The 27,513-nt window shown below is 35.9% G+C and overlaps 1 protein-coding gene across 7 annotated transcripts; it reads right to left on the reverse strand.

Annotated features, from left to right (window-relative positions):
- Positions 1 to 26,636, reverse strand: LOC123907162 (EVI5-like protein). Of its 7 annotated transcripts, none has more exons than XM_045957324.1 (19): positions 26,469 to 26,636; positions 26,107 to 26,203; positions 25,822 to 25,891; positions 24,873 to 25,547; positions 24,634 to 24,780; positions 24,408 to 24,521; positions 22,719 to 22,777; positions 17,639 to 17,705; positions 12,084 to 12,135; positions 11,893 to 11,985; positions 11,695 to 11,778; positions 11,158 to 11,582; positions 8,896 to 8,957; positions 8,235 to 8,304; positions 6,207 to 6,287; positions 5,974 to 6,075; positions 4,476 to 4,600; positions 2,675 to 2,750; positions 1 to 487 (listed from the first exon to the last, which is right to left on the reverse strand). In XM_045957324.1, the coding sequence occupies exons 2-19, from the start codon at positions 26,151 to 26,153 to the stop codon at positions 398 to 400; spliced, it is 2,439 nt and encodes an 812-aa protein (XP_045813280.1). In that variant the 5' UTR covers positions 26,154 to 26,203; positions 26,469 to 26,636; the 3' UTR covers positions 1 to 397. The 7 variants fall into 7 exon arrangements, 3 of the variants coding, with proteins under 3 accessions (XP_045813280.1, XP_045813272.1, XP_045813263.1); XM_045957316.1 differs by having other exon boundaries at positions 26,107 to 26,196; positions 26,469 to 26,615; XM_045957307.1 differs by having other exon boundaries at positions 26,107 to 26,230; positions 26,469 to 26,615.
- Positions 26,637 to 27,513: the final 877 nt, after the last annotated feature.

Here is a 27,513-nt window from a genome sequence, read left to right on the forward strand (position 1 = left end):
TATCAAAATAAGGACACCGCCTAATATTTTTTCTCACATTTCAATGCTTACCGAATCTGTATCAAATCTAAGAGCCCTTGCTAACCAAGATTAGATTTCCGTTTTTCTTCTTTCGGTCAGTACATAATTTTGTCAACTTTTTCCACTATACTTGGCAAACAAATTGATTGGAACAATGGTGTCAAAGACAAAAATATATTCTCTACACCTAATTGATCTATCAACACATGAAACAATTTCTTACATCGGATTTAACTTTAGCAGAATACAATGGATCACGAAGAAAGGAAGAGGAGAATTAACAATGAAAATTGGGCAGTGATATCAGGAATAAGCAACAACTCAAAAGTTGGCAAAGAACTGGATTGTGGGTTCGAGCGCCACTGCGCTGCATGCTCTATCGACCTTGTTCTTCCTTATTGGACTCTTTTCTTGGAGTGACGTTGTCATGCAAACTTTCACTGGATTCCTCGGTGTTAGGTTTTCCCTGTTTAATAGCATGTGAAGGGATAAACTTTACAAACAATAATAAACAATAAACTTCTGGTTCTAGCTGCCGAAAACTGGCAAAGGTCTGCCAATTGGATAGAAGGATATACTACTACTACTACTAACAATACACTCTTCAACCCATTTGTTATATTGCCCTTTCTTTGGTACAAATTTTTATCTCAAAGTGACTCATAGTGTGACATTAGGAAGTTGAATGGCGTTGTGGGATTGTTCGGTAATATAATTCTGACACCCAAAAATTATGTCGTTGAGTAACGTTGTGGGATTGATCAGTAACATAACTCTGACACCCAAAAATTGGTACCACATGCATGTAGAATCCAGTTAAGAAAACATTGCATACATACTTGTAATCGATAATGTGTTGTGTGAGATTGGTGAGTTGTCTTTCCTTGATAAATGATGTGTTTTGTGATTGTTGAATGATGCGTTAATTGACTTGTGTTAATTGGTGTGTAATGGTGAGTTGAATATTTCAGTAGCACATATATATGATATTCTAAGAAATGATGTGTTAGTATTTGAGAAGTGTGCTTTGTTAATTGGTGCATTATGTTAATGATAATTGGATAATCATGTTGATGATTATTTGATGAAATGAGCCTATGTATGTGTCATATGATTCAACTGTTTATTGTTGTCTAGTGTTTGATGGATCGAGTCTATTCAGTTACTGTTTTATGAATATATTCTCGGGAGTTACTTTTGCCGCCCTATTGGTTACTCAAACACTGTCCGCTACTTAAGTAAGTAGCGGACAGGTTTTTTTTCCCAAAATTTGTGATTTTTACACATCCGCTATATTCTCACCCCTGTTTTGTGGTATGTGTTGGGCTCTTGGAGTCCAGATTCTCAGGTTGTTGAGTCTCGATGTTCTAGTTTTGGTGAAGCTCTGCTCTGATTGTGACACTCGAGAAGGGTTCATAGAGTCATATACCTTGTTTTATTGCAAATTAAAAATGTATCGTTTTAGAAAAGGATTTTTGATACTTGATGTTCATGCTGATTAATTACCTTAGCAATGTATGAAGTAGATAGCAATGTCCTGGACCAATATTTTTATACTTTAATTTTTTACTTTAAATCTTAAAGTTGTTTTTATCCGCTACCTGATTAGACAGAGCAACCTAAAACTAGAATATTATGAATATTGGATTTGGGGTATTACACCGGCGGCAAATGGTGCCACCGACAACGATAGTGAAGCACAAAGTCAAGTCAGAGAATTAGAACCTTCTCTGATACCATGTAAAATATGTAAAATTATGTGTGTCTAGAAGAAGATCACACACCTTCAATGATGCTGCAATAATTACTTTAAATTTCTATAAAGTTGTAATGACTAGGAATACTAACAAATAGCCTAGGACGATGTAAAGTCAAGGAATAGTAAAAACAGACCGACTTTTAACATTGTTGAATCCAATCATGTTTGTGAGCCATTAGTCCGTGTTGGAGTCAGGCCTCTGAGACCAGTTCATCTCAGAGTGTCCTTTGAATTTGTAAAATGGACAAGATAATAATAATTATGTGAGTTACAACTTTATTTCGTATAATTACCAGAAAAACTTCTATGTTGATCAACTGACAAATATAGATGTACCGACATCTAGGTTTTTTGTGGAACTCACTGAGACAAGTGACAGTCTCACACCCACATTATTGATTTAAGATAAATAGGTGGAAAGAGATATGAAGGCAGAAGAGAGGACGAACCAGTGGCAAAACCTCATGTTGCTTTGACCTGTTTATTTCAATGATGGAATTATTTTATAAGACTTAGTCTTGAATCTATGTTACTACTATGCGGGTTATAGTAGAATTATGTAATTATCTGAATTACTACTTTGTAGTTTATTTTATCGGACAAATTTTATTTTGTAATTTTAATATATCCTGATTTAGTTATGTACATCCCTATTGATATTCAAGATAAATCGATATGGGGTGTTATATTTCCCCCATCAAAACATGAAGCTGTGGGTTCAAATAACAGTCAGTGATCGGAATTTTAATGGCATGAAATTGCCAATTGAATTGGTGAACTGTCCAATGGTGAATTCTTCTTAATTAGATTTAGCAACACAAAACCGTAAGCATGTGTTCTCTACTTGAATATTAGTAAATGGGGCATACTTTAAGCAAATAGAGAAGATCTTACCTTGTTTCTGTCACGCCAGCCAAGTCCAAAATTTAGAAGACTAATCTTCCTTGCAGCGTTTTCTACACGACCAGCCCTACAAAAATACCTCCAATTAAAATGATTAGAAAGAAGAGAAATGCTAGTATCACACTCTCAAACACACTCTTTCAACACACTCCAATAATATTATACCACCTCACCCCACTTTTTTACTCTATTAACCGGCAACCCATACCAAATTTGAGAGGTTTAACTTTTTATTATTTTGTGTAAAAAAAAAAAACTTTTTATTATTTATTTATTATTTTGCCTTCGATCATTCATCTTCTTGTCAGTAACCAAAGTCCAAAAAATTCATTTTCTCCTCAAGGTGGCTCTGCAAATTCGCCACCATGGTTGCTAGAATCTTGCCAAAATAAAAAACGAACACCCAACAAACTTACAAAAATAACACTACGACGAGTCGCCGCGACGATGTTCAATCGTGAATACATATGGTCAAATTCTTTGTGTTTTGGTTGCTTGGGTGTGGGTAGAGAATTAAAGGTGGTCACTGGTGAAATAGAAGGTGGACATGGCAAAAGAACATATTTTATTTAAGGCAAAATGACCCACTTGTAATAAAAAATCCTTTGTTTTGTTCAGATCTGGTATGTGTATGAGAAAGCCAAAGACGAATAATAAAAGTGTTGCTTTTGTTGTTCATTGCAGATCCATCGATAGAGACCATAGATTTCTCCAAGAAGATGAACAATTAAATTCTGATTCTAAACAAATAAAAATAAAATGTGTTGTTTGTTTTAACCGATAGAACCGGTTAAACAGGTTGTAGAATAAAAAAATGGGATGGGGTGGCTTTATGTTATTGGAGTGTGTCAAAAGAGTGTGTTTGAGAGTGTGATGCTAGCATTTCTCTTAGAAAGAATGTAGTATCAGACGAAGTAGTCTCACATCATATGCAACACACTATATTAGCATCCCTTGCCCACAAAGGAAAATCCAGGGAAACTAGGTAATGTCATTCAAAGGACTAAGATGGTAGAAAACAAATTATTAAAGTTAATGAATGTACATTTTCTAATATTGGATAACAAAATAAAAATATTCTTTCCAATATTAGAAGTTTTTCCATGATATGATCATAATAACAACAGTCTTCTTTCCAATAGTTTGTCATTTCGGAAAGTTATTTGCAGTTCAGCACTAGAGAAGCATGAATGATGATATTGACCAAAAGACTTCAAGTCTTTCATTGAAGCCTTGGCTACTTTGTTGCTATTCATTCACTATTCAGTTTCATTAATGAAAATCGACCATTTAATGCTATTTGTTTAAACAAAAAAATCATTTTTTCATAGTTGGTTAAGATAAGCTTATGCAATATGGGTAGTTCATAGAGGATGCTGTTTACATCTAGTTTAAACCTAAAAAATTATCTATTGCATAAGCAAGTTCCTAAGACTGATTGTTAATATTCCTAGAGTTTACAACTTCCTAGGTTAGTGCTTATTCATTATACATTCAATGTATTTATTGTAACACTGTTATAAATATAAGTTGTGAGATCTGAGAAAAGACGCACATAAATTACATAATTTAGAAGGTAATTAAGAATCAATGTTTAACTTATCATACATGCACAATAACAATGGTCTTGAGGTATCAAGTTCCAAGAAATTGCAAAGGAGAATCATAGCAAGTAGTAAGAAACAATTTGGACTAGAAAATTGATAACAAACAATTTAGACTAGAAGAGGAATGTCGTATGTAGATTCATAGAATCTACGAAGAAAATCTGATATCTAAAACACGTGTGTACCTTGGAGAAGATAGTGCTTTGGATTGACCAGATTCATACTGAAGGGTAGCCTCTAACATACTTTCTGCCATAACAACTCGCTTCTGCATCTCAGCAATTGATGCCATGGCCTTCTCATACTTTTCCTGCATATTTATTACACTGCATATAATCATGTCTAGTAAGATCCTTAATAGTTAGCACAGTGCGGCTACTTCTTTCTCTCAAATACCAAATATTAGAAAGTTCCTCAACATAGAAGACGACTATAAAATATAGGGAAAGTTTGAATTTCATGATTTGGATATGCAGCACGTATAGAGTATATTTATTATACTGCTTAACGTTTTCATCCTTGCAACACTAAACTTGCTTTCTTGTTAGCCTTTATCAGCCAACGTTCAGCTTTCCACGACAAGATTTTTCTTTACACTTCGATTGTACTTTTCTATCACAAATCACACCAGAAATATGATAGACTTCTTATTATGGACGGTTATGAGCGATTATGTTATTTATTGGTGTCAGTTATGCATAGCAATTATTGATTATGTGTGTTTCTGTTGTTGAATAAATATAGAAAGGAAAGGAAAAAGTAATGATTGGGTAGTTATTGAATGGTTATGGGAGGGAGAGACCAAGTTCTCTAATACTTGGAGGGAGAGATCAAGACTCTCGACTTTCTTGGGAATTGCTTGTATCTATTCTATCATGGTGTCTCTAAACTTTCTCTAACGTACTTCTTTTTGAATTCTATATTAATAATACAAACTGTGGTTATAGACAAATTCTGCAGAGGATTGTTCTAATATGATAAAAGTTCCCTCGGGGGGCAGCAGTGGGGAACCTTGGACAATGGGCGAAAGCCCGATCCAGCAATATCGCGTGAGTGAAGAAGGGCAATGCCGCTTGTAAAGCTCTTTCATCGAGTGCTATCATTTTTATTTTCTTTTCTTTAGTTCAATGATTCACTATATAGCTACCGTTTTCTATCAAAATATTTAAGACATGTTTTGGTGCCTAACACACCAAGTTGTACATGCTCTTGCATACTTACTCTGTTCTTAGTGTTATGCTTTGGCATCTTATCATTATTCCAATTTTTAATATTTTTACAAAATGAAATGCTTCGTAATATGCTCTTTTAGCCCTAATATTTTGTTGCTTACTATCACCCTACAATCAAGAACATTTATCATTTGGTCCAAAGTCTCTCGATTCTTGGAGTGTATGTTTGTCTACCATTCTAATTCCTTCAGTCATCTTGTTACATGTCATCTGCACTTCCTTGAGTCTCCCAAAACATCTTTCTCAAAGAAACCTCCTTTTCACTCATATTTTGTAACATTCTCATCTTTGTAAAACCTATGCACTTCCAAGACTTGTCTCCATATCTCTTTTTTTTTTTAAAGAAAAACATTGATATGACATTCTAAGCATGTTTCCATATAAAAAAATTTACTGTGGTATACAGTAAAAAATGACCCAAATCATCATGATCATTAAGGGGAGAGGTTACCTGGAGGATGTGAACTTCAAGTTTCTGAGCTGCAAGTTCTTGCTCTGCTCTTCTACGGGCATCTTCAGTAACTTTTTGGTCCTGCTCTAGCCGAATTAGGACCTGAGCAAGTAGAAGAGTTTAAAATTTTCCATACAATTTATTATAGATATTTTTCTCAATTTCTATACTTATTTACTTCTGCAAATAAGCTTACAGAAATAGACACTGGAGAAAACAGGTGCACATAGAACCTGCAGCATGGAAGCTTCTTGTTCTTGCTTATCGTTAAGGGCTTGTTGTAACACAGATACCTCCTGCTCCAATTGCTCAACCTGCATGATGATCACACATTCTTGAAGCTCTTGAAATTCAAGTTACCATACATGAGTTTTGTAGAGAAGAAAGAAATCATCAACATATTTGTTTGTACTTGGATGCTGAACTAGCTTTCCTAGTAAAAAATCCTCTCTGAGGATTGAATGATTAAATGATATTTAAATGAAGGTATTTTATAATAATGCATCTCAGAGAATATGGCATTGACATTGTAAATTCTTGTAAATTGCATTGACATTTATTATTCTTGTAATTCATGTGTATAAATTGAACGTTGAAAATATATCCCGCCTTCCTATTTTTCACATATTACTTATACTCTATGTACTTAAGGAATGAGTCTAGTATAATGATCTCTTCTAAGATATATACCTTAACAGGAAAAAATAGGTGGTTAAGGTTAATCTATTGTTATCTTGAAGTTTCAAAATTTCTCCCTATTTGCTCTGTTATAGAAAAATGAAATTGACATAATAGTGAGTTCATGTCAAGACATTTGAAGGATCAAGCACATAAAATATTCCATAGTAACAATCTGACCCAAGGGTATCACTTAAAAAAGTAGCAGCCTGGCTGTATGCCATAGCATTGGGTCAAACAATGACAAGGATGCACAGGGGACTAATACCAGTATCAGCAACAGAAAATTTATAAAAAGCATAGGACAATTTGACATATTAAAAGCTTCAAATATATCAAGTATCAATAACAACCAAGTTTAGTACCATTGGATAGAGTTAGCTATATGGACCAAGCAATGCCATTCGGCTCCATCAGAAACCAATTTTACAATAACTCAGGCACCGGTCAATTACACGGTATTCCTGTAGCAATTGGTATTATGGAGTTTGAGTTTTTGGGCGGCATTATTGGATCTGTAGGGGGTGAGAAAATTACTCAGTTGATCGAATATACTACACAAAAACTTTCACCTCTTATAATAGTATGTGCGTCCAGAGGATAGTTGTTTTTATTGTTTTGTCTCAGGTTTTTTAGTGTTCTTCAACCTTTTATTAATCAGACAATCTTCCATTTGATCCCCCTTTTGCACTATGAAGGATATTTATAGAAAAATAAAGGCAAGGCGAAAAATAACTTTCATTTTCAGAAATTTAATGAACACCATTAAGATCGCATATAAACTAGGGATATGGCCAAAATATAGTCCTCATAAATTATAAGGCTCAGACAGTTTAGATGTGATAACTTTTATAATTGAGTTATGCCTTAGCTCAAGTTCTAATATTGTATCAAGACCAAATCCTAGATTTGTTATTAGACCATCCGTATTTGTCCACACTATACATGTCTAGTTCTAGATGTGGAGATTTACTTTTGCCACCCTACTCTATTTTTCGTGTGTCCTACAAAATTACCAAAATACCCCCGTCCGCTACTTAAGTAGCGGATTCTACGTTTAAAATCTTGAAAATTTCACGGTAGGAGGGTGTTTTTTTCTCGAAAATCTCATTTTTACCAATTCTCTACTTAAGTAGCGGATTCTGTCCGTCCGCTACTTAAGTAATGAATGTTATAAAAATGAGAAAATTTCATGTTAGGGGTTTTTTTTTCTTCTCAAATTTCACATTTTTATAACATCCGCCACTTAAGTAGCGGAAGGGTAAAACTGTAAACTTGTAGGGCGCACGAGAAACTGGTAGGGTGGCAAAAGTAAATCTCCTAGATGTGAATGAATGTTGTTATTGGGCCACCCAAATTTGTCCACACTCTAGATTTCTCATCTTGGATGTCAAAGGGTGTGTGTTGAGATCCTACTTCGACAAGAAACATGGCTAAAATAGTCCTTATAAGGCATGAACAACCCTCACCTCTTGAGCTAGCTTTTGGGGTTGAGTTAGGTCTAGTCCAAATTCTAAGAAACAGAAATAGCAACAAAGAGATAATATAAAACAGAAAGATCAATTTTCAAATCTTGCATATACCCTTGCAGTCAACTGCAGACGATTATCTTCCTTCACCATCTCCATTAGAGCTGTTTCTAGTTCCTCAGCTCTGTTCAAGATATGAAACACACATGGAAATGTATAAGGTATTAACTATTATTAAGGCAATCTCAAAATTCTGTATTAAAAACATAAAGTTATCATATTAATAAAGGAACATGGGTAATGAAAAGGGGAAAGCTACACATAACATTAAAAGTGCTAAATGCACTACATTATAAAGATTTATAACACTTGAATTATATGCAAGAAGACCTGAATGGAATATAAAACAAATAAGCAAAATCAAGAATATTCAACAACGGATCAACAATGAGGCGTGAAGTAGAAAGATGCATATACTGTTGGTTGATAACTATTTCCAAACTCAGTTTTGGGGATTGATTTGAACACAGTCATTGGAAATATTGGAAGGAATTTCTTATGGGTAGGCTTTGAATTACTGTAGCCGCAGATAGGTGACTAAACAAGGCTAAGCCTGAGGCTATTGCACTGGGATTATGATTCCTTCATGAACTTAATTTTTCCTCCAATTTTATTAGAGAAACATTCTTTGCAACTTTATATGTAATACGCTAGAGAACAAATCAAGTTGTCTAAAAGGATTGAGAATTAGAATATGAAGACCAATAATAGTAACCTGAGTATGGAAGATCTTTTCTCCTCCAGCAATCTGCACAACTCAACCTTCAACCAAACCACCTGCACAAAAGCTGGTAACCATTAAAACTAGGAGTTACAGGGTTATAATAAAGCAACAATTCATAGGATAAATGCTTTTGGATCACTGTAAACCATAATTGAACCCGGAAATAAGACTTTGAAATTATGAATTGTCATGATTGTAATAATACATGATTTCAATGAATTTGTGAATCATTGAAATTTATAATGTTGCACAATAATTTCAAGTCCATAATTATTTATAGGATACATACTTTCAGTCCATAATTAAACCAGGAAATTAGACTTTGAAATTATGAATTGTCATGATAGTAATATTACATAATTTCAAATTTTGGCCACTGGGAATGTATAATTTGACAAATGAAGTTGTGGTTCCATCAGGAAGATTTGTGTCACACAGCCAACCTACACTTAGGAAGAATAGAATAGGTTATTTTATCCGAGTGTTGCAGCCAACTTACAGTATCCAGTCATGTCAATTATGCAAATGCAATAGCTAAAAATTTAACAATAGTCAACCCACATGACCTCAAAAATAAAGGTCATTCGATAGAAAATTGTATATTTACATTCGCACACAATTGCATGCTTCTCTAGTAAGAATGTAGCAATTTAAAATTTTGATTTCACTAAACATGTTTTATCTGTGACAGTGATCCTTCATTTTCTTTATTAAGAAAGTAAAAAAATAATAGCCCTATATTTGTAAATAGCAAGCCAAATTGCAAACATTTATAGCACTACAGTATGCAAACATTTATAGCACTAAAGTACTACAGAAGCAAAAATTGAACAAGCAATATCCTGCTGCTGAAGTGGACACTCAAGTTAAGGTCAAAAAAAGGCAAAAAATTATTAGACTGTTATAGACCATGGATCACAAGCTCCACCCCAAACCCAAGATTCACAAGCATTAATAGTTTGATTAGAATTAGAATTTTGGAACATCTTAGATGTTATAAATGTTTTGGTATTTTGTAAGCATCTTAAGAATATTACTAGTGTTTTGGTATTTTGAAATCTACATGAGATGCACACAGTGCAATTGAAACTAATGTTTTGGTGTATTTTGGTATTATGGTATCTTGAAATCAACATAATAGATGACCAATTTATGGTATACTTTATTTCATTATGAGGCATAATTTTCTGATTTTTAATTATATATTTGGATAATTTACTGATTTTTAATTATATATTTGGGCAATTTACTGATTTTTAATTATATATTTGGGTAATTTACTGATTTTTAATTATATATATGTATAGATGTTAATTTTACTGTTTTTTTTTATTATTATTAATTTATTTAATTAATTAATTATTTTAATACTTTTAAAACATAATATTTTATTTAAAGAAAAAAATTAATGACATGGAATATGATTTGTCCACATGGACACTGCCACGTCATCAATGAGCTTCACACATCAACAAACATTTGACCAAATTGAGTTGGGGGACTAAAATTCAGAAAAAACTAAAATAGGGGGATCAAAGTGTTGGCTTTTAAAATAGGGGGATCAAAAGTTCAAGTTTTTCAAACTAGGAGGATCAAAAGTGCATTAAAGCCCTAAATTTTTTATTTTTAATTTATACAAAACAAAGTTGTAACAAGCAATCAATCCCAATTTTGTTAAGTAGACAGATAATAGATGTATATCTATTAGATGGAACCAAAGAAACGCTATAGAAATGCTTCGTAGAAAATAATTATCTCCATACGGAGCAAGCATTTTTTTTTAAGTACAATTTTCTGATTAATAAGATCTAATTCTGCTTTAAAGGACAAAAATTCAGAAGTATAAAATCAACAAATTAAATCCCACTGAACAGACACAATTGCAATTTAGTTTCATCCTATTCTAGTTCCTTTTAAATGTTTTAAATGCGCCTGAGTCAAATGGTATATGAGTATCACAGATAGACAGTTACTCGTGCTTGATATTACAGATTGCTTAATTTCAAATTGTATACAGTGCATACACCTTTTACCACTGTTAAGTTAACCTGACTTTAAGATAGAGAGCATAACAAAACAAAACAAAACAAAACAGACACATCTTGAAGGAGTTTTAGCATACTAAGTTGGATATATAGTTTGAATTAGAGTTTAAGGGTAGATAAATTTCAATCTAATTTCAATCAAATTAGAGTTGGATTTATAGTAAGTTGCGATGGAGAAGCAAGGTGAAAATTGAGGAGGAGAAGCAACCTGATCCTGGACATCTGGTAGGGAATCCACTTTGGAATCAATATTGAGGCTATTGAGCAATTCATCTAAATTAGAGGAATGGGACTCCAAGTCCAACTGCACATCCTTATCAGCTACCATATCACCTTCGTCATTAGCTTTTCTTTCTTCTACCAGGGGCCCTGGGTCTTTCTTGAAACTATACAATTTAGATGCAAGCCCTTTGGAATCTTTCCAAACTCGTCCTTTCTGTGACCTTTCTTCTATAACTTCTAATACAGATGGACGGTGTTTTTCTCTCAGTTCCTGTAATCTTGCCTCAGTCACAGCTAGGTAACCCATACAAGCAGTAAGGACAAGTTGGCTGCTATCAAATGTTGAGCCAGCAAGTGATTGCAATAGAGTAATTGCATCACCTGCATCTGTTGTTGTAACTAATGCAGGACCTAGAAAGATACATTATTTTAACAATGTAAACAATAACTTAGTTTAGTTTACTACTTGCACATACTGGTCAGCGCATATCAGAATGTAAACAAGAAAAGCACAAGTCAATACCATATAATTCCATTAGAGCCAGTGCTGTTCGAAATAGCATAACACGGTTTCCTTCAAATAGCAGAACATCCCAAACTCGAATAACTGAGATGCAGAAACACGTCGAAAGGTAACATTTAAGAACATGCCAACTTGCCAAGTTCAAAATCAATACTGTAATATTAAATAAAAACAAAAATATTCCAAAAAATATTTTACCACTTTCCCATGGAATCATGTTCACAAAGATTGATAGAAACCACGGTCCAGATATCCATGCCACCTGCACTCCCAAGTAATCTAGATGATTAACTGCACCAAAAACATCCATAGAATAAAAAATGCTATCCAAGTTGATTCAGAGACAATTGTAAGAAGAATACTAAAGAGCAAAGATGATGAATACAAACCAAGTTTAGGAAATCTCTCACGCATCAATTCCTCAAAAACAAGCTGGTCCACCTGACAAGTTAAAAGCTTCTGTGAGTCTGTTACTGATAGAATTGTGGATCAAGTGGGCTTAGATGAGAGTGAGCCCAAGCCAAGAGTGTGGCGTGTCTATCAGAGAAAGAAAAGAAATATGAATGATGACGTGGATAAGTGAGGAATTGTGTGGAAGTTAGCATTATAAAAGGAGGTGTCAGCAAATGATTAATTCACTCTGGAATTTGTTATTGAGTAGGGCCACTGTGTCAGTGGTTAGGAAGCATCTTTGCTTATTTTGGCTGTTAGAAATCACTAACAGAGTTCGTTCATTCCCTTTCCATTCCCTATTTGTCAGTTTGTACTCTTTTTCTTCCATTAATAATATTCCTATCACATATTCACTGTTCTATTGAAACTGTTATATCCCATTACTGCATAAATCATACACACACACCTATCAATTGGTCCGACCTGCCGGATCCAATACCCAATACAGAAAATACATACCTTATGCCAAAGAAAGCTGCCGTTCCAAAAATGGGAGATCGTGTAGAAGTGTTGGAGAGCCAGATGGGTGAGGTACAAGCTACCTTGAAATCCTTAGCTGAACAGATGCAACAACAGAGTAAAGTGATGACTGAACTAAGTAAACAGTTGGGCAAGAGGGTTCCTGCGTCGTCGGCGTCGGAGTGTGAAGGATCGGTTACAAACGATCTGAATGAATCTCGTTTGTCTGGAAAGAAAGTGAAACTTCCGGTGTTTGAAGGAGAGGATCCAGTGGCGTGGATCACACGCGCTGAGATTTATTTCGATGTTCAACACACGACGGAAGAGATGAAGGTGAAATTAGCCAGATTAAGCATGGAAGGGTCCACTATTCACTGGTTCAATTTGTTGCTGGAAACAGAGGATGATCTGTCTTGGATCAAATTGAAGAAAGCGCTGATTGCAAGGTATGGGGGTAGGAGATTGGAAAATCCATTTGAAGAACTTTCGGCGTTAAAACAAACCGGAAGTGTGGAGGAGTATGTTGAAGCGTTTGAACTTCTCTCGTCTCAGGTAGCACGACTTCCAGAGGAGCAATATTTGGGATATTTCATGAGTGGGTTGAAGGCTCAAATCAGGAGACGTGTGCGAACGTTGAATCCGGTGACGAGAATGCAAGTGATGAGGATTGCGAAGAATGTGGAGGAAGAATTGAGAGATGAAGATGACGATGGAGATCGCAAAGTGGGTAAGAAGATGTACGGTGATCGTATGGGCCGGAGCGATTGGTTTGGGCCAAATTCCAATCGTATCGGGTCGGGTACGGCCCAAAAGGACACTAGATCTAACCCGAATCCAAAAACGGGTAGTAACAGTTCTAACGCAAATTCTTCGTCTTCGCTTGCAACAACTGGACGAAAAATGGACAGTGAAGTACGATCCAACTCTTGGAAGGGCGTACGCAGTGTTAGCAACGATGAGGTGGTAGAAAGGAGAGCTAAGGGACTTTGCTTTAAGTGTGGAGGGAGATGGCACCCAACCCAGCACAAGTGTCCAGAAAAGGCACTTAGGGTGTTGATTTTAGGGGACGGTGAAACAATAAATGAAGAAGGTGAAATAGTAGTGATGGAAGGAGAAGTTTCAGAAGGTGAAGAGGAGGTGGAGGTTGAGTGTAAGTCTATGGGAGTTCTAGGAAGTATGGGGGGACAGAGCACGATGAAAGTGGAAGGAAGAATTGCTGATGTTGATGTATTGGTCTTGATTGATAGTGGAGCCACGCATAACTTCATTTCTCCTCAGATAGTTATGGCGTTGGGTTTGAAAATCACTCCAATGGCTGATAAATACATCAAATTGGGCGATGGACATAAGGTTGTTTCAAAAGGAATCTGTAAAAATATTACAATTCAAATTGAAACGATTCAAGTTGTGGTTGATGCGTGGGTCTTGGAGCTTGGAGGATTGGATATGGTGTTGGGGGTGGCATGGCTCAGTACATTGGGCAAAGTAGTGATGGACTGGAAAACCTTGTCAATGCAATTTATGCAAGGGGATCAAATGGTTAAACTTCAAGGTCAGGGTAGCAATCATGAGAGCTATCTCAACAGTTTTCTGGGCAACAATCACAGTAGGTGGAATAATGAGTGGTGGTGGGCTCAATACCAACAGATGGAAGATGAAGCTCAAATCCCAACTGAGTTTGAAGAATTGTTGAAACAGTTTAATGAAGTGTTCAAAGATTGTATTCAGCTGCCTCCTGAAAGAACCAAAGTACATCACATTAAACTTTTTCCAGAGCATGAATCAGTGAATGTCAGACCTTATAGGTATCCTCACCATCAGAAACAAGAGATTGAGAAGCAAGTCAAGGAGTTACTGCAAGCAGGTGTTATTCAACCAAGCATGAGTTCTTTTTCCAGTCCTGTGATTCTAGTCAAGAAGAAGGACAAAAGCTGGAGGATGTGTGTGGATTACAGGGCTTTAAACAAAGCCACCATTCCAGATAAGTATCCAATTCCTATAGTTGATGAGCTACTTGATGAACTGTTTGGCTCTACAGTTTTTTCTAAGATAGACCTTAAGTCTGGATATCATCAAATCAGGGTACATAAAGATGATGTACATAAAACAGCTTTTAGAACTCATAATGGACATTATGAATATCTAGTAATGCCATTTGGTTTAATGAATGCCCCAGCCACTTTCCAGGCCATAATGAATGATATTTTCAGACCTTTTTTGAGAAAATTCGTATTGGTCTTCTTTGATGACATTTTAGTTTATAGCAAAAATGTGAGGCAACATAAAGATCATTTACATCAGGTGTTGTCTGTGTTGCAAGCAAACTGTTTTGTGGCTAATCAAGCCAAATGCAAATTTGGTTGCAGTCAAGTTGATTACTTGGGCCACATTATTTCTGGGGCTGGTGTGTCTGTAGATCCTGAGAAAATTAAGTGTATACTTGATTGGCCTGTACCAAAAGGTGTGAAGGGAGTACGTGGGTTTTTAGGTCTCACAGGGTACTACAGGAAGTTTATCAAGAACTATGGCAAAATGGTTAAACCTCTCACTGATTTAACCAAGAAGGACAATTTTAAGTGGGGTAATGATGAGCAAGAAGCCTTCCAATTGATGAAAAATATCATGTCATCTCCTCCTGTCCTAACCTTGCCTAACTTTGAAATTCCATTCGAGGTAGAATGTGATGCAGCTGGCAGAGGAATTGGGGCAGTCTTGATGCAAAAAAGGCAACCAATTGCTTATTTCAGCAAAGCATTATCTGATGGGAATTTAGCTAAGTCTGTGTATGAGAAGGAATTAATGGCATTAGTTTTGAGCATTCAACATTGGCGCCATTACTTGCTGGGAAAACATTTTACTGTTTTCACTGATCATAAGAGCCTTAAACATATTCTGCTACAGAAGGTGACCTCTCCTGATCAACAAGGATGGCTAGCCAAACTGCTAGGCTATCAATTTGAAGTGAAATACAAGCCAGGATTAGAGAACAAAGCAGCAGATGCACTATCCAGGTGCTATGATGAAGCAGAGTTCAATACATTGCTGTCTTATCCTACTTGGATAGATAGTAAAAAACTATTAGATGAGGTTACACAGGATAGTGATATTCAGAGTCTGATAGATGACATACAAACAGATTCTAATGCAAAACCAGGATATTGTGTGAAGAATGGTGTTCTGTTCTATCATGGCAGGTTAGTGATTTCTCACAAATCACCATCCATACCTCTGTTACTTGAAGAATTTCACTGCACACCTACTGGTGGTCACTCTGGCTTCCTCAGAACTTATAGGAGACTAGCAGAAAATTTATATTGGGTTGGTATGCAAAAGAGTGTCAGAGACTTTGTTAGAGCTTGTGACATATGTCAGAGGCAAAAGTATTCAGCAACTACACCTGGGGGTTTATTGCAGCCTCTTCCAATTCCCAATGCTATATGGGAAGAATTATCCTTAGACTTTATAACAGGCCTGCCAAAGTCTAAAGGATATGATGCTATAATGGTGGTAGTGGACAGGTTATCAAAGTATGGTCATTTCATTCTCCTTAAACATCCCTATTCTGCAAAGTCTGTGGCTGAATTGTTTATAAAAGAAATTGTTAGACTTCATGGTGTGCCTAAGTCATTAGTCAGTGACAGAGATCCATTGTTTGTAAGTCACTTTTGGATGGAGCTGTTTAAATTACAGGGCACAAAATTGCAGATGAGTTCTGCATACCATCCTGAGACTGATGGTCAAACTGAGGTCATAAACAGGTGTTTGGAGAGTTATCTGAGATGTTTTGCTTCAGATCAACCTAAAACTTGGTCTAATTGGGTTGCTTGGGCAGAATATTGGTATAACACCACATATCATGTTTCTATTGGCAAAACTCCTTTTGAAGTGGTGTATGGTAGACAGCCCCCTGGTATTGTGAGGTTTCTTTCCAATGAAACCAAAGTAGCAGCTGTAGCTTTAGAGTTGAAAGAAAGAGACGAAGCTCTCAATCAACTCAAATTACACCTCAAAAAGGCTCAAGAACAGATGGTTGCATATGCAAACAAGAAGAGAAGAGACTTATGTTTTGACATAGGTGAATGGGTCTTCTTGAAGCTAAGACCTCATAGACAGCAGTCAGTAGTTAAAAGGATTAATCAGAAACTTGCAGCACGTTTCTATGGCCCTTTTAAAGTTATAGATAAAATAGGAACAGTGGCTTACAAGTTACAGTTGCCTGAGCCTTCTAAAATCCATCCTGTGTTTCATGTATCTCTGTTAAAGAAAGCAGTTGGGGAATATCAACAACAAGGAGAGCTTCCTAAGGATCTGGAAATAGCTGAAGCTATTGATGTATATCCTGAATTGGTGGTAGGCGCTAGAGTTGTTATGAAGGAAGGTATAGCTGTGCATCAGAGCTTGATCAAGTGGCAGGGCAAGTCTCTAGATGATGTTACTTGGGAAGATGTGGAATTTCTGCGCAGTCAATTCCCTGAATTTAGCCTTGAGGACAAGGCAGTTTTTAAGGAGGGTGGTGTTGATAGAATTGTGGATCAAGTGGGCTTAGATGAGAGTGAGCCCAAGCCAAGAGTGTGGCGTGTCTATCAGAGAAAGAAAAGAAATATGAATGATGACGTGGATAAGTGAGGAATTGTGTGGAAGTTAGCATTATAAAAGGAGGTGTCAGCAAATGATTAATTCACTCTGGAATTTGTTATTGAGTAGGGCCACTGTGTCAGTGGTTAGGAAGCATCTTTGCTTATTTTGGCTGTTAGAAATCACTAACAGAGTTCGTTCATTCCCTTTCCATTCCCTATTTGTCAGTTTGTACTCTTTTTCTTCCATTAATAATATTCCTATCACATATTCACTGTTCTATTGAAACTGTTATATCCCATTACTGCATAAATCATACACACACACCTATCAGTTACTGGCAATGACAATTGTGTCTCTCAATACTATGATTACCAGACAAACAAATCTGACTCAGGAATCAAGATAAATAATATATTCTGTTACATTTTAATATAGACATAAGTTTCATTCACACCTGAGATTCTATCATTTCTTCCGTATAGTAGCCTTCAAAATAATCATCAATAATTCCAACGAATGTCCTGAGTTATCCCAGTACAACAAATCAGTTCATATAAACATAAAACAAATTAAACCGAGTATTGGTAGTATACCTCCAATAATGAAGGTTTATGTTACACAAGAAATAAGCAGGGCAGTAGGTAAATAGAGCCTTAAAAGAAATAATAACAGTGGCACAGCAGAATAGCTAACAGTTGGTTACTTACCCCACTGCTTCTTATAGTAGGTTTGCAGTCATAGAGGTGAGGTAGTTACATAAATTTGGAAAATAGAAAATGTTGATTATCTTGTATTTTGGGAAATAGTATTGAGGAGAGCAGTACCAAGTCTTTGAACACCTGGATACCCAATAATATTTCTATATTTTCACCATCCTTGACCTCTGTGTATCAAGTTGGTACAAAACTATGGGTTGAGGATTCAATTCATTAATAATTATATCTTTGCTACTTCTTTTGATACAGTTCTAATATGTGTTGTGTTAAACACTTAAACCATGCCAATATGCAGTCATACTTAGAAGATTGAGTTTCCCTTATATAATCCATTACAAAAAAAATATTGATGGAAGTTTATTCACGAGAACAACTATTGGTTATGTTGGAAAATATTTAGTTTCCTAGTTTGTTATTTCTAGGAGATTCTAAGCTTATCTATTATTTCCTTTAATGCTTGTACTCTTCCTATTTAAACCAGCCTTGAGCTGAGGAATAAAAAAAAAAAAAAAAACAGTATTCACTTATTATTTTCTACATGGTATCGAGAGCTCCCGATTTTGGGGGTCTCGCTTCCGCAAAACCCTAGCCGCCGTCGTGTTTACAATCTGACCACGACAACTGATTTTGTGTGCGGCACTGTTCATTCGCTGGCACTGTTCATACGTACTGTTCACTCATGGTACTGTTCATTTGTTGGCACTGTTCATATGTACTGTTCACGTGGTTACTGTTCGCGCGTACTGTTCACCGGTTTTAATTTTTCTTTGCTGCTTCCGGTACTACTTGGCTAAGATTATTAATTATGACGTTTTTTTATTCTCGACGACGATCATCCACTTTCAAATATCGTCGTGAATGCAAATATTGTCATCGTTTGGGACATACTATTTTTCAATGTTGGAAATTACATGGTCTTCCGCGACCTTCAAATCAGAAGAACAAAGGTGGAGGTGAGGGTCATACATTCCAAGCCAGTAATTCTGATCAAGAGCATCAGTCTTCTTCAATTCAGCTTTCATTCACGATGGAACAACTAGACAGACTGTACAAAATTCTTGAATCTAACACTCTTTCTGGCTCTGTTGCCCCCAAAGGTACTTCTGCCCTTTTTAGTGTCAGTCCCAGTCGTGCTTGGATAGTAGATTCGGGTGCAAGTGATCACATGACAGGTGATTCTACTCTGTTTTCTTCTTATAGTCCATGTGCAGGTAACCATAAAATAAAAATTGCGGATGGATCCTTTTCAGCCATTGCGGGTAAAGGTTCGGTTGTGTTGTCTCCAAGTCTAACCCTTAAAGATGTTCTTCATGTCCCAAATCTATCTTGTAGTCTCATGTCTGTCAGTAAATTAGCCCAAGATAGAAATTGTCAAACTAATTTTTTTCGTACTCATTGTGTTTTTCAGGATTTGAACTCGGGGAAGATGATTGGTAGTGCTAAGGAGAGTGGAGGACTCTACTACTTCGACATTGAACCTGAATCACAACTACCTTCCAAACCAATAAGTTCATGCTTTGAATCTTTTTTAGTTCTGAATAATAATAATGATGATGTTATGTTATGGCATTCACGATTAGGTCATCCTAGTTTTCCTTATTTAAAACACTTATTTCCTGAGTTATTTCGTAATAAGGATTTATCTTTGTTTAAATGTGAAGCATGTGAATTTGCAAAACATCATCGTTCTCATTTTCCATTACAGCCCTACAAACCATCAAAACCTTTTTCTGTTATTCACAGTGATGTTTGGGGCCCTAACCGAACGAGTACACTTTCTCATAAAAAATGGTTTATCACATTTATAGATGATCACTCAAGAGTTTGTTGGGTGTACTTGTTAAAGGGGAAATCTGACGTTTGTCAGGCCGTAAAAGATTTTGTTAAAATGGTGCAAAATCAATTTCAAACAAATATTCAAGTATTTAGAAGTGATAACGGCAAAGAATATTTTAACACAATGTTGAGTGATTTTTTTCGTGAAAATGGAATTGTGCATCAAAGTTCATGTCCTAACACTCCCCAACAAAATGGAGTTGCAAAAAGAAAAAATAGGCACTTGTTGGAGGTGGCTAGAGCTTTACTTTTCGCAAGTAAAGTACCAAATTATTTGTGGGGTGAAGCAGTTTTAACTGCTGCATACTTAATTAACAGAGTGCCCTCCAAAGTTCTTAATTTTAAAACTCCAATTCATATTTTCAAAGAATGTTTTCCTAATGATCGTGTTTCAAACGATTTGACCTTAAAAATCTTTGGTTGCACTGCATTTGTTCATGAACATAAGAATATTAGCAAACTTGAACCGCGTGCTATAAAATGTGTTTTTGTTGGGTATTCTCCAACCCAGAAGGGATATAAATGTTTTGATCCAAAAAATCAGAAAATGTTTGTCACCATGGATGTTACATTCTTTGAAAACAAACCTTTTTTTGACACGCATCTTCAGGGGGGAAATTTAAATGAAGATTCGTCTCAAACTGAGGACATGAGTTTTTTTAACTCGTTTCAAACTGAGGACATGAGTTTTTTTAATAATTTATCTTTGCCGGTATCACAAAGTTCTAAGACTTATACTTCTGCACCAACGAAAAATGGTCATGATTCTTTATCTAATCCTACTCCTGTTATGAGTAGTGAGCTTGGTGAATCCGAGCCTACATTTTCTCATGAAGAAAACAATGAGAATCTTGAAAACAATGATAATGATGATCTAATTGAAATGCCACAAAATAATGAGTCATATAAAGATAATAGGTTTGAAGCAGGAAACAAGACTTGGAAAGGAAAGGTTTTTGTGAGAAAGAATCACAAAGAAAGTGATGAGTCCACATCTCAACACTGTCATGAATCTGAACCGGGGGATGATCAACTTCCTAAAAAAAGAAAAGGTAAGTCTATCTCTGTTTCTGAGAGTCGTATTTTGTATCCCGATATCGATGATCCTGTGGCTGTTAGAAAACCTATTAGATCTTGCACTAAATACCCATTGTCCAATTTTATATCATATTCAAATTTGTCTTCGTCTTTTTCTGCCTTTACCTCAAAATTGTCTAGTGTAGAGATTCCAAAAAAAATGTACAGGTTGCTCTAGAAGTTCCAAAGTGGAGGGAAGCTGTACTTGAGGAGATGAAAGCTCTTGAAAAGAACAAAACCTGGAGTGTTATGACACTACCGGATGGCAAGAAGACGGTTGGATGCAAATGGGTGTTTACTGTGAAGTATAATTCAGATGGGTCAATCGAAAGGTACAAGGCTCGATTGGTGGCTAAGGGTTTTACTCAAACTTATGGTATAGACTACTCAGAGACTTTTGCTCCTGTTGCAAAATTGAACACTGTCAGAATTCTCTTGTCTCTTGCTGCTAACTTAGATTGGCCCCTACATCAGTTGGATGTTAAGAATGCTTTTCTCAATGGTGATTTAGAAGAAGAAGTATATATGGACATTCCTCCTGGCTTTGAAGACAAGTTTGGATCAAATGTATGCAAACTAAATAAGTCTTTGTATGGATTAAAGCAGTCTCCTAGAGCTTGGTTTGAAAAGTTCACTTATTCCATGAAGAAACAAGGGTACATTCAAGGACAAGCTGACCACACCTTGTTCACAAAGTTCTCCCAAGATGGAAAAATTGCTGTCCTAATTGTTTATGTTGATGATATCGTCCTTACTGGAGATGATATAGTTGAAATGGCAAGAGTAAAAGAGAAATTAGCATTAGACTTTGAAATCAAGGACTTGGGATCCATGAGATATTTTCTTGGTATGGAGGTTGCTCGATCAAAAGATGGTATTCTAGTTTCCCAGCAAAAATACATTCTAGATTTATTGAAAGAAACAGGAATGAGTGGATGTCGACCAGCAGATACTCCCATGGATCCTAATGCAAAACTTTGGGAAGAAGGTAGTGTTCCTGTTGATACTGGAAGGTACCAGAGATTGGTTGGGAAACTGATTTATTTGTCACACACTAGACCTGACATTGCTTTCTCGGTTAGTGTAGTAAGTCAGTTTATGCATTCTCCTTTTGAGGAACATCTTGAGGCAGTCTATAGGATACTGCGATATTTGAAAGCAAATCCTGGAAAGGGATTATTTTTTAAGAAGACTAATGAAAGAAATGTGTCTATCTTTACCGATGCTGATTGGGCAGGTTCAGTCACTGACAGAAGATCAACCTCCGGATATTGTACCTATGTTTGGGGTAATCTTGTGACATGGAGGAGCAAGAAACAAGGAGTTGTAGCAAGAAGTAGTGCAGAAGTTGAGTTTAGAGCTATGGCTCAAGGTATTTGTGAAGGATTATGGATCCACAGAGTCCTAGAAGAGCTTAAGATGAAAATTGAGCTTCCATTGAAATTATACTCTGACAGTAAAGCCGCTATTAGCATAGCTCATAACCCAGTTCAACATGACAGAACCAAGCATATTGAGATCGATCGACATTTCATAAAAGAGAAGTTAGATGCCGGAATCATATGTCTACCTTTTGTAACTTCGAGTCAGCAAACTGCAGATATCTTGACCAAAAGCTTAGAAAGACCCACCTTTGAGCATTTGATCGGCAAGTTGGGCATGATAGATATCTATGCACCAACTTGAGGGGGGGTGTTGGAAAATATTTAGTTTCCTAGTTTGTTATTTCTAGGAGATTCTAAGCTTATCTATTATTTCCTTTAATGTTTGTACTCTTCCTATTTAAACCAGCCTTGAGCTGAGGAATAAAAAAAAAAAAAAAACAGTATTCACTTATTATTTTCTACAGGTTATGCTGTAAAGGTGCTGACAAAGGGAAATAAAAGGAAAGTTTCGTAAACCTACCAAAAGGCATTTTCTTCTGGCATAAGAAGCAGCAACAAACCAGCAAAGAAGTTCATTGCCTGCATGCGTTTCAGTAACAAAATTTAATGACAGAAAATATTATGATGATGGCGATGACAACAACAATAATGAAGAATACCACCAGTGAAGAGATTAATAGATGCAATCAACAAAATTGATAGTGCTAGTCAAACACAAAACACACATGCACACACACAAAGGGAGTAATAACTATGGAAATGCAGAGATGGTCAATAACAGCGACTAGCGTGTATATCACACCTCAAGTTGCACAGAACATAAAAGCTTCCAATCAGCTTATGCTTGAGGCTTTAAACATTCTATAATTATCTAGCAAACACATGCTAAAGATTTAAGGAGGAACTAACAAGTAGGTACCCTAAGAATGCTTAAGATATTCTATATATGGAAATGCATTATTAATATATTAAATAAAAAATAAAGGCAGGTGCACTTAAAACAACAAATGGTCATCAGAATTAAGTAGGCAAGGTTTCACAGACCACTAGGAACCAATGTCAGTCTTCGGCTATAAGTTGAAGAGACCTTACTAGTTTGCAAAAGTTAAAGCAAATTTAAATTTATTTCCAAGCATTGCCTCTATTTTACCCTTATTGTCTGTTTATTTGATTATCCAACCAACTCAACCATGGGACCACTGAATGGTATATTTAAAAACTTGTCCGACATCCATATACATAAAGCAACATTTCATGACCCTAACTTTGCTGAAAAATAGAAAGTTATAGATAGATACTTATATTGACATGGCCTGACCATGCTTGACAATGGCAAAAGGTTAGTATCAACTATCAAGTAACTGCTACTAATTATATGATCTTTAAAAACATAATTCCCCCACCATGAACATAAGTCTACTTTTGACATAAAACCATAAACAATTAATGTATGGGTCTGCTCAACAAATTAGTTCAGAAACTAGTTTTTATTTTTATAGTATAACAAGTGAAAAGACACATCGAAAGCTATTCCGCACAAACTTTTTTCAAGTCCTCTACTGTAGCTCAGACAAAAAAATTGTCAGATATTTTACTATTGTTTTCATTTTCTAGAACAGAAGTCCTTTTGGGAAAAGAAAAATTAGACCAGAAATAGTAAAGCACGGGTTTCAAATTACACAAGAAGTAATTAAATCCCAAAAAGAACTTGGCAGTTTTATAGTATATTAACATCTATAAACACATTTAGTAGTTCTTGAAAGGATACTTTCAACTTCAGTTATGACATAATTTGCAAACCAGATATCAAGTGGCTAAATGGAGAAGAAAATTAGACTTGACATAATTTATATTGTTCTATGGTCCAACTGTAAGTGAAAAGTGAAAACAAAGAAATGAACAATTTTTTTTACAGTTTTACACACACACACAGTGAGTGAGAGAGAGAGAGAGAGAGAGAGAGAGAGAGAGAGAGAGATTTTCAGTTACAAGATCACTAATTTTTCATAAAAGGAGAAAATTAACATTACAGTTTTTGGACATACTGACTAAATTTCTCAATGGCACAACATATTTCAAAAGCTCCAAAAGGGAAAGTACTTGTTTGGAGGAATGGAAATTTTATAAGCAAGTTCCAAAAGCTCCAACATTAGGAAATAGTAGATGAATCAGTACTTACCAAGAAATATATTTTTTATTCTACATTTACCTGGCAGTACCCAACGGAGGGGTTATGTCGAGCATATGCTAGCAGTAAACGCCTCAAGGAATTTCTGCCATTTTCATCCAAAGCAGGGTGCCCTGGGAAAGTTCGTGGTATGTCCTGAGAATGAAAAATGCAATTTAGTATAAGGAGAGAACCAACTTGCAATATAAAGCAAAAGATGCAGCACCTACAAATCAAAATAAATTCCAAGGCGCATGCAGCTAATGACCTTCTCAATCTGCTTTCTGCATTTCCCTGATGCACCAGATGGAACAGCTTGCTCCTCGCCTTCACAACTGTTAGTTTCTTGAGCTAACAGATCATCATAATAGCTCTCAACACGCCGTACTTTCACACCTGCAAAGGCTTGCCAGACCTGTAACAACAATATTGTAGTGTAGGGAAGGCTACTGTACTTTTTCCTTAACAAAAGTCGGAACTTGACTGAAATAGAAAGCACAATTTTACCTCTCCTCTAAGATCCTTTGGGACTCCTCCCCTAACAAGGGACTCCAGTTCCTTCCATGGACAGAAAAGTTCTGGCAAGTCCTGATCCGTTATATCATTTTCAGCCCTTGAGCCATTACCACCATTTAGTGTTTCATTAGTGCAGACCTCTCCTCCCTGAATATTTTCCTCAGGATCCCCTTCTACAGGTTCTGATTCTTCTATAGATGGAAGGTGGTCATCACGACCATTTATCCTTTTAACTTTCATTTTCTTTCCTTTCTTGACACGAGAGCTCAATATTTCTTCAATGACACTAAGAGATGGTCTAATTTCAGCCCAGCGTTGAACCTTACGGGTCTTTCTTTCTTCCGAATGGTGCAGTTCCTTTGCAGAATTATTTCTTAGTGAACAATCAGATAAAGACTTTGTGCCAGAAGACTTCCTCCCACTTGAATTGTTTCCTTCACTAGTTCTGTTTGCATTTGTGTCTTCTACCTCTGTACTTCCAGAAAAACTCCTGCTACTTGAATAATCCCCATTACTTACCCTATGAGGATTTTCCTCTTCTTTGACCTCACTACTTTCAGCTTCCGATGTTTCTTTATGTTTGTTCTCAGAAGATTTTACTTGAGATGATTTGTCTATCTGTTCAATGAAACTTGTCCATTTATCCGATCTTTCGCCTTCCTCTTCCTTATATGACAAATGCATCAATTAAAGTTACATTGTATTTGTGCTACTTATTGGCAAAACCCAATTCTCAGAATTTTCGAATATTCAGCTGAATTTTTAGTTGTATCAAAAGGCTAAATTATATAATTAATGCCTTTAATCGCTTTTCTTTTATTTATTTACTCATAAAATACATTTAAATTTGGCAATAGGGGACTGAAATGTGAAAATAGATGAGCGGTTAAGTACTAAGCAGTAAAATAAATGGAAGATGAAGTACAATGGGCAGAGTTACCTTGTAGATCAAGGAATATTCTCGGTATCTTTGTGCGTATTGAGGCCTTAATGCAAATCCATAAGAATCCCTGTAGACATGGACACATGTGAGTGATTATTGCTATTGCTATTGCTATGATGAAGAAAAGGAATGACCATAATAACATGATAAAAGTAGAGTTTCTGCAGAAATAATCATGAAATTCAAACACAGGACAGGAGGGCAACAAAAATGCAAAATCAAGGACAAATGTGTGCACCGCCTCCTCTACCATATATATATATGTTAATTAATAATAATTACCTGGAATCAACCTCCAATGTACGCTTACTCAACAAGGACAACAACATAATTTAAGAACAGTTTCGATTCTACAGCCCATAGCTTTTCACTCTGAAAGCTAATCTCAGAAATCCAATCGTTAGCACTACATTACATTTCAGACAGTAACATGAAAATTACAGTGAGATCTCGTAAACAAGTGTTAACAAATCGGATTGTGATTAGAATAAAAAGTGATTAGTGAGTCGATAAATTGCAGTTTAACTTAGAGCAGTGAAGAAGAAACATTCAAAATAAGATTGAAGAAATAGCGAAATGTTAGGGTTAGAAGACAGAAGGGGAGAGAAAAGGAATTATGAATGTGTGGAAGGAAGTATATATACCTGTTTGATTCGGAATTGTGGTGGAGATTGAAAGTAAAGTCCGGCATGTTCGGTAGTGTTGGCGCGAATGTGAATTGTAAGAGAAGAAGGATTAGGGATTGGGGAGTGAGTGAGTTTCGGAGCGGAGGGTGGAGTGGAGGATCAAAACCAGATGCTAACTCAATGTATATATACTCATACATACGAGCAAGGTTTTAAATAGCCGTCGCGATCGCGTCAAGGATTTCGCGATTTCGGCTGTTACGGCCGTTGCGTTATGAAATACAATCGTCGCGGTGTGAATTAATCACAATATCACACAAATCTTATTAAAATTATTTGTACTATGATATATGTATAACAACTTAAATATGAGATAAATGTAAAGTTTTGAACTTGGAAAGAGTTAAAAAGATATAACACCTGTCCCATAAGTGTAGCTCAAATGGTAGCTACCAGGGACATTATTAGAGTGGCTGGGGTTCGAACCCCGGATTCCACACTTCTCCACATTTAAATGTGTGAGAGTCTAGCCATTAGGCTACTTGACCAAAAAAAAAAAAAAAAGATATAACACCTTATGAGTCCCGTTTGATTCGCTAAAAATAAGGGACTGGACAGGACAACTGTAGTTGTACTGTGTTTCATTGTAAAACTGTTTCAGGAACTGGACAAACTGGGAAGCAATGGACTGGACAAAAACAGAATTTTTTGTACCTCACTAAACCACAGCACAACTTTTTGTCCGCAGTACAAGTTGTCTAAAATGCCAAAATACCATTTTATTAACAAAATATCGCATAAGACAAAAAAATGTTCAATATCCCAAAAGTTTGTGTTGTGCTGTTCTGTCATGTGTTGTGCTGTTCTGTCTTGTACTGTTCTGTCCAGTATTTACCCTTTAACAAATCAAACACACCTATAATTTATGTTTATATTTGTATTAAAAATGTGATTTTTATGCATTTTTATTGGAAAAAATAAAAATCTTTATCTATTAGTATTTTGTCGCGGCCGTATTGCGTTTCTTTGCGGTTGTATCGGTGTTTCGTCGCGGCCGTAACGG

This window comes from Trifolium pratense, linkage group LG1 (assembly GCF_020283565.1).
Source record: "Trifolium pratense cultivar HEN17-A07 linkage group LG1, ARS_RC_1.1, whole genome shotgun sequence".
NCBI lineage: Eukaryota > Viridiplantae > Streptophyta > Magnoliopsida > Fabales > Fabaceae > Trifolium > Trifolium pratense.

Coding starts and splice junctions, on each gene's coding strand:
- LOC123907162 (XM_045957324.1), bottom strand. CDS start 26,153: ATGTTGTTGTCCTTGTTGAGTAAGCGTACATTGGAGGTTGATTCCAG. Junction 17,706..22,718: donor CCAGAAGAAAATGCCTTTTG/GTAGGTTTACGA, acceptor GGGATAACTCAG/GACATTCGTTGGAATTATTG. Junction 11,779..11,892: donor CATGATTCCATGGGAAAGTG/GTAAAATATTTT, acceptor TCTGCATCTCAG/TTATTCGAGTTTGGGATGTT.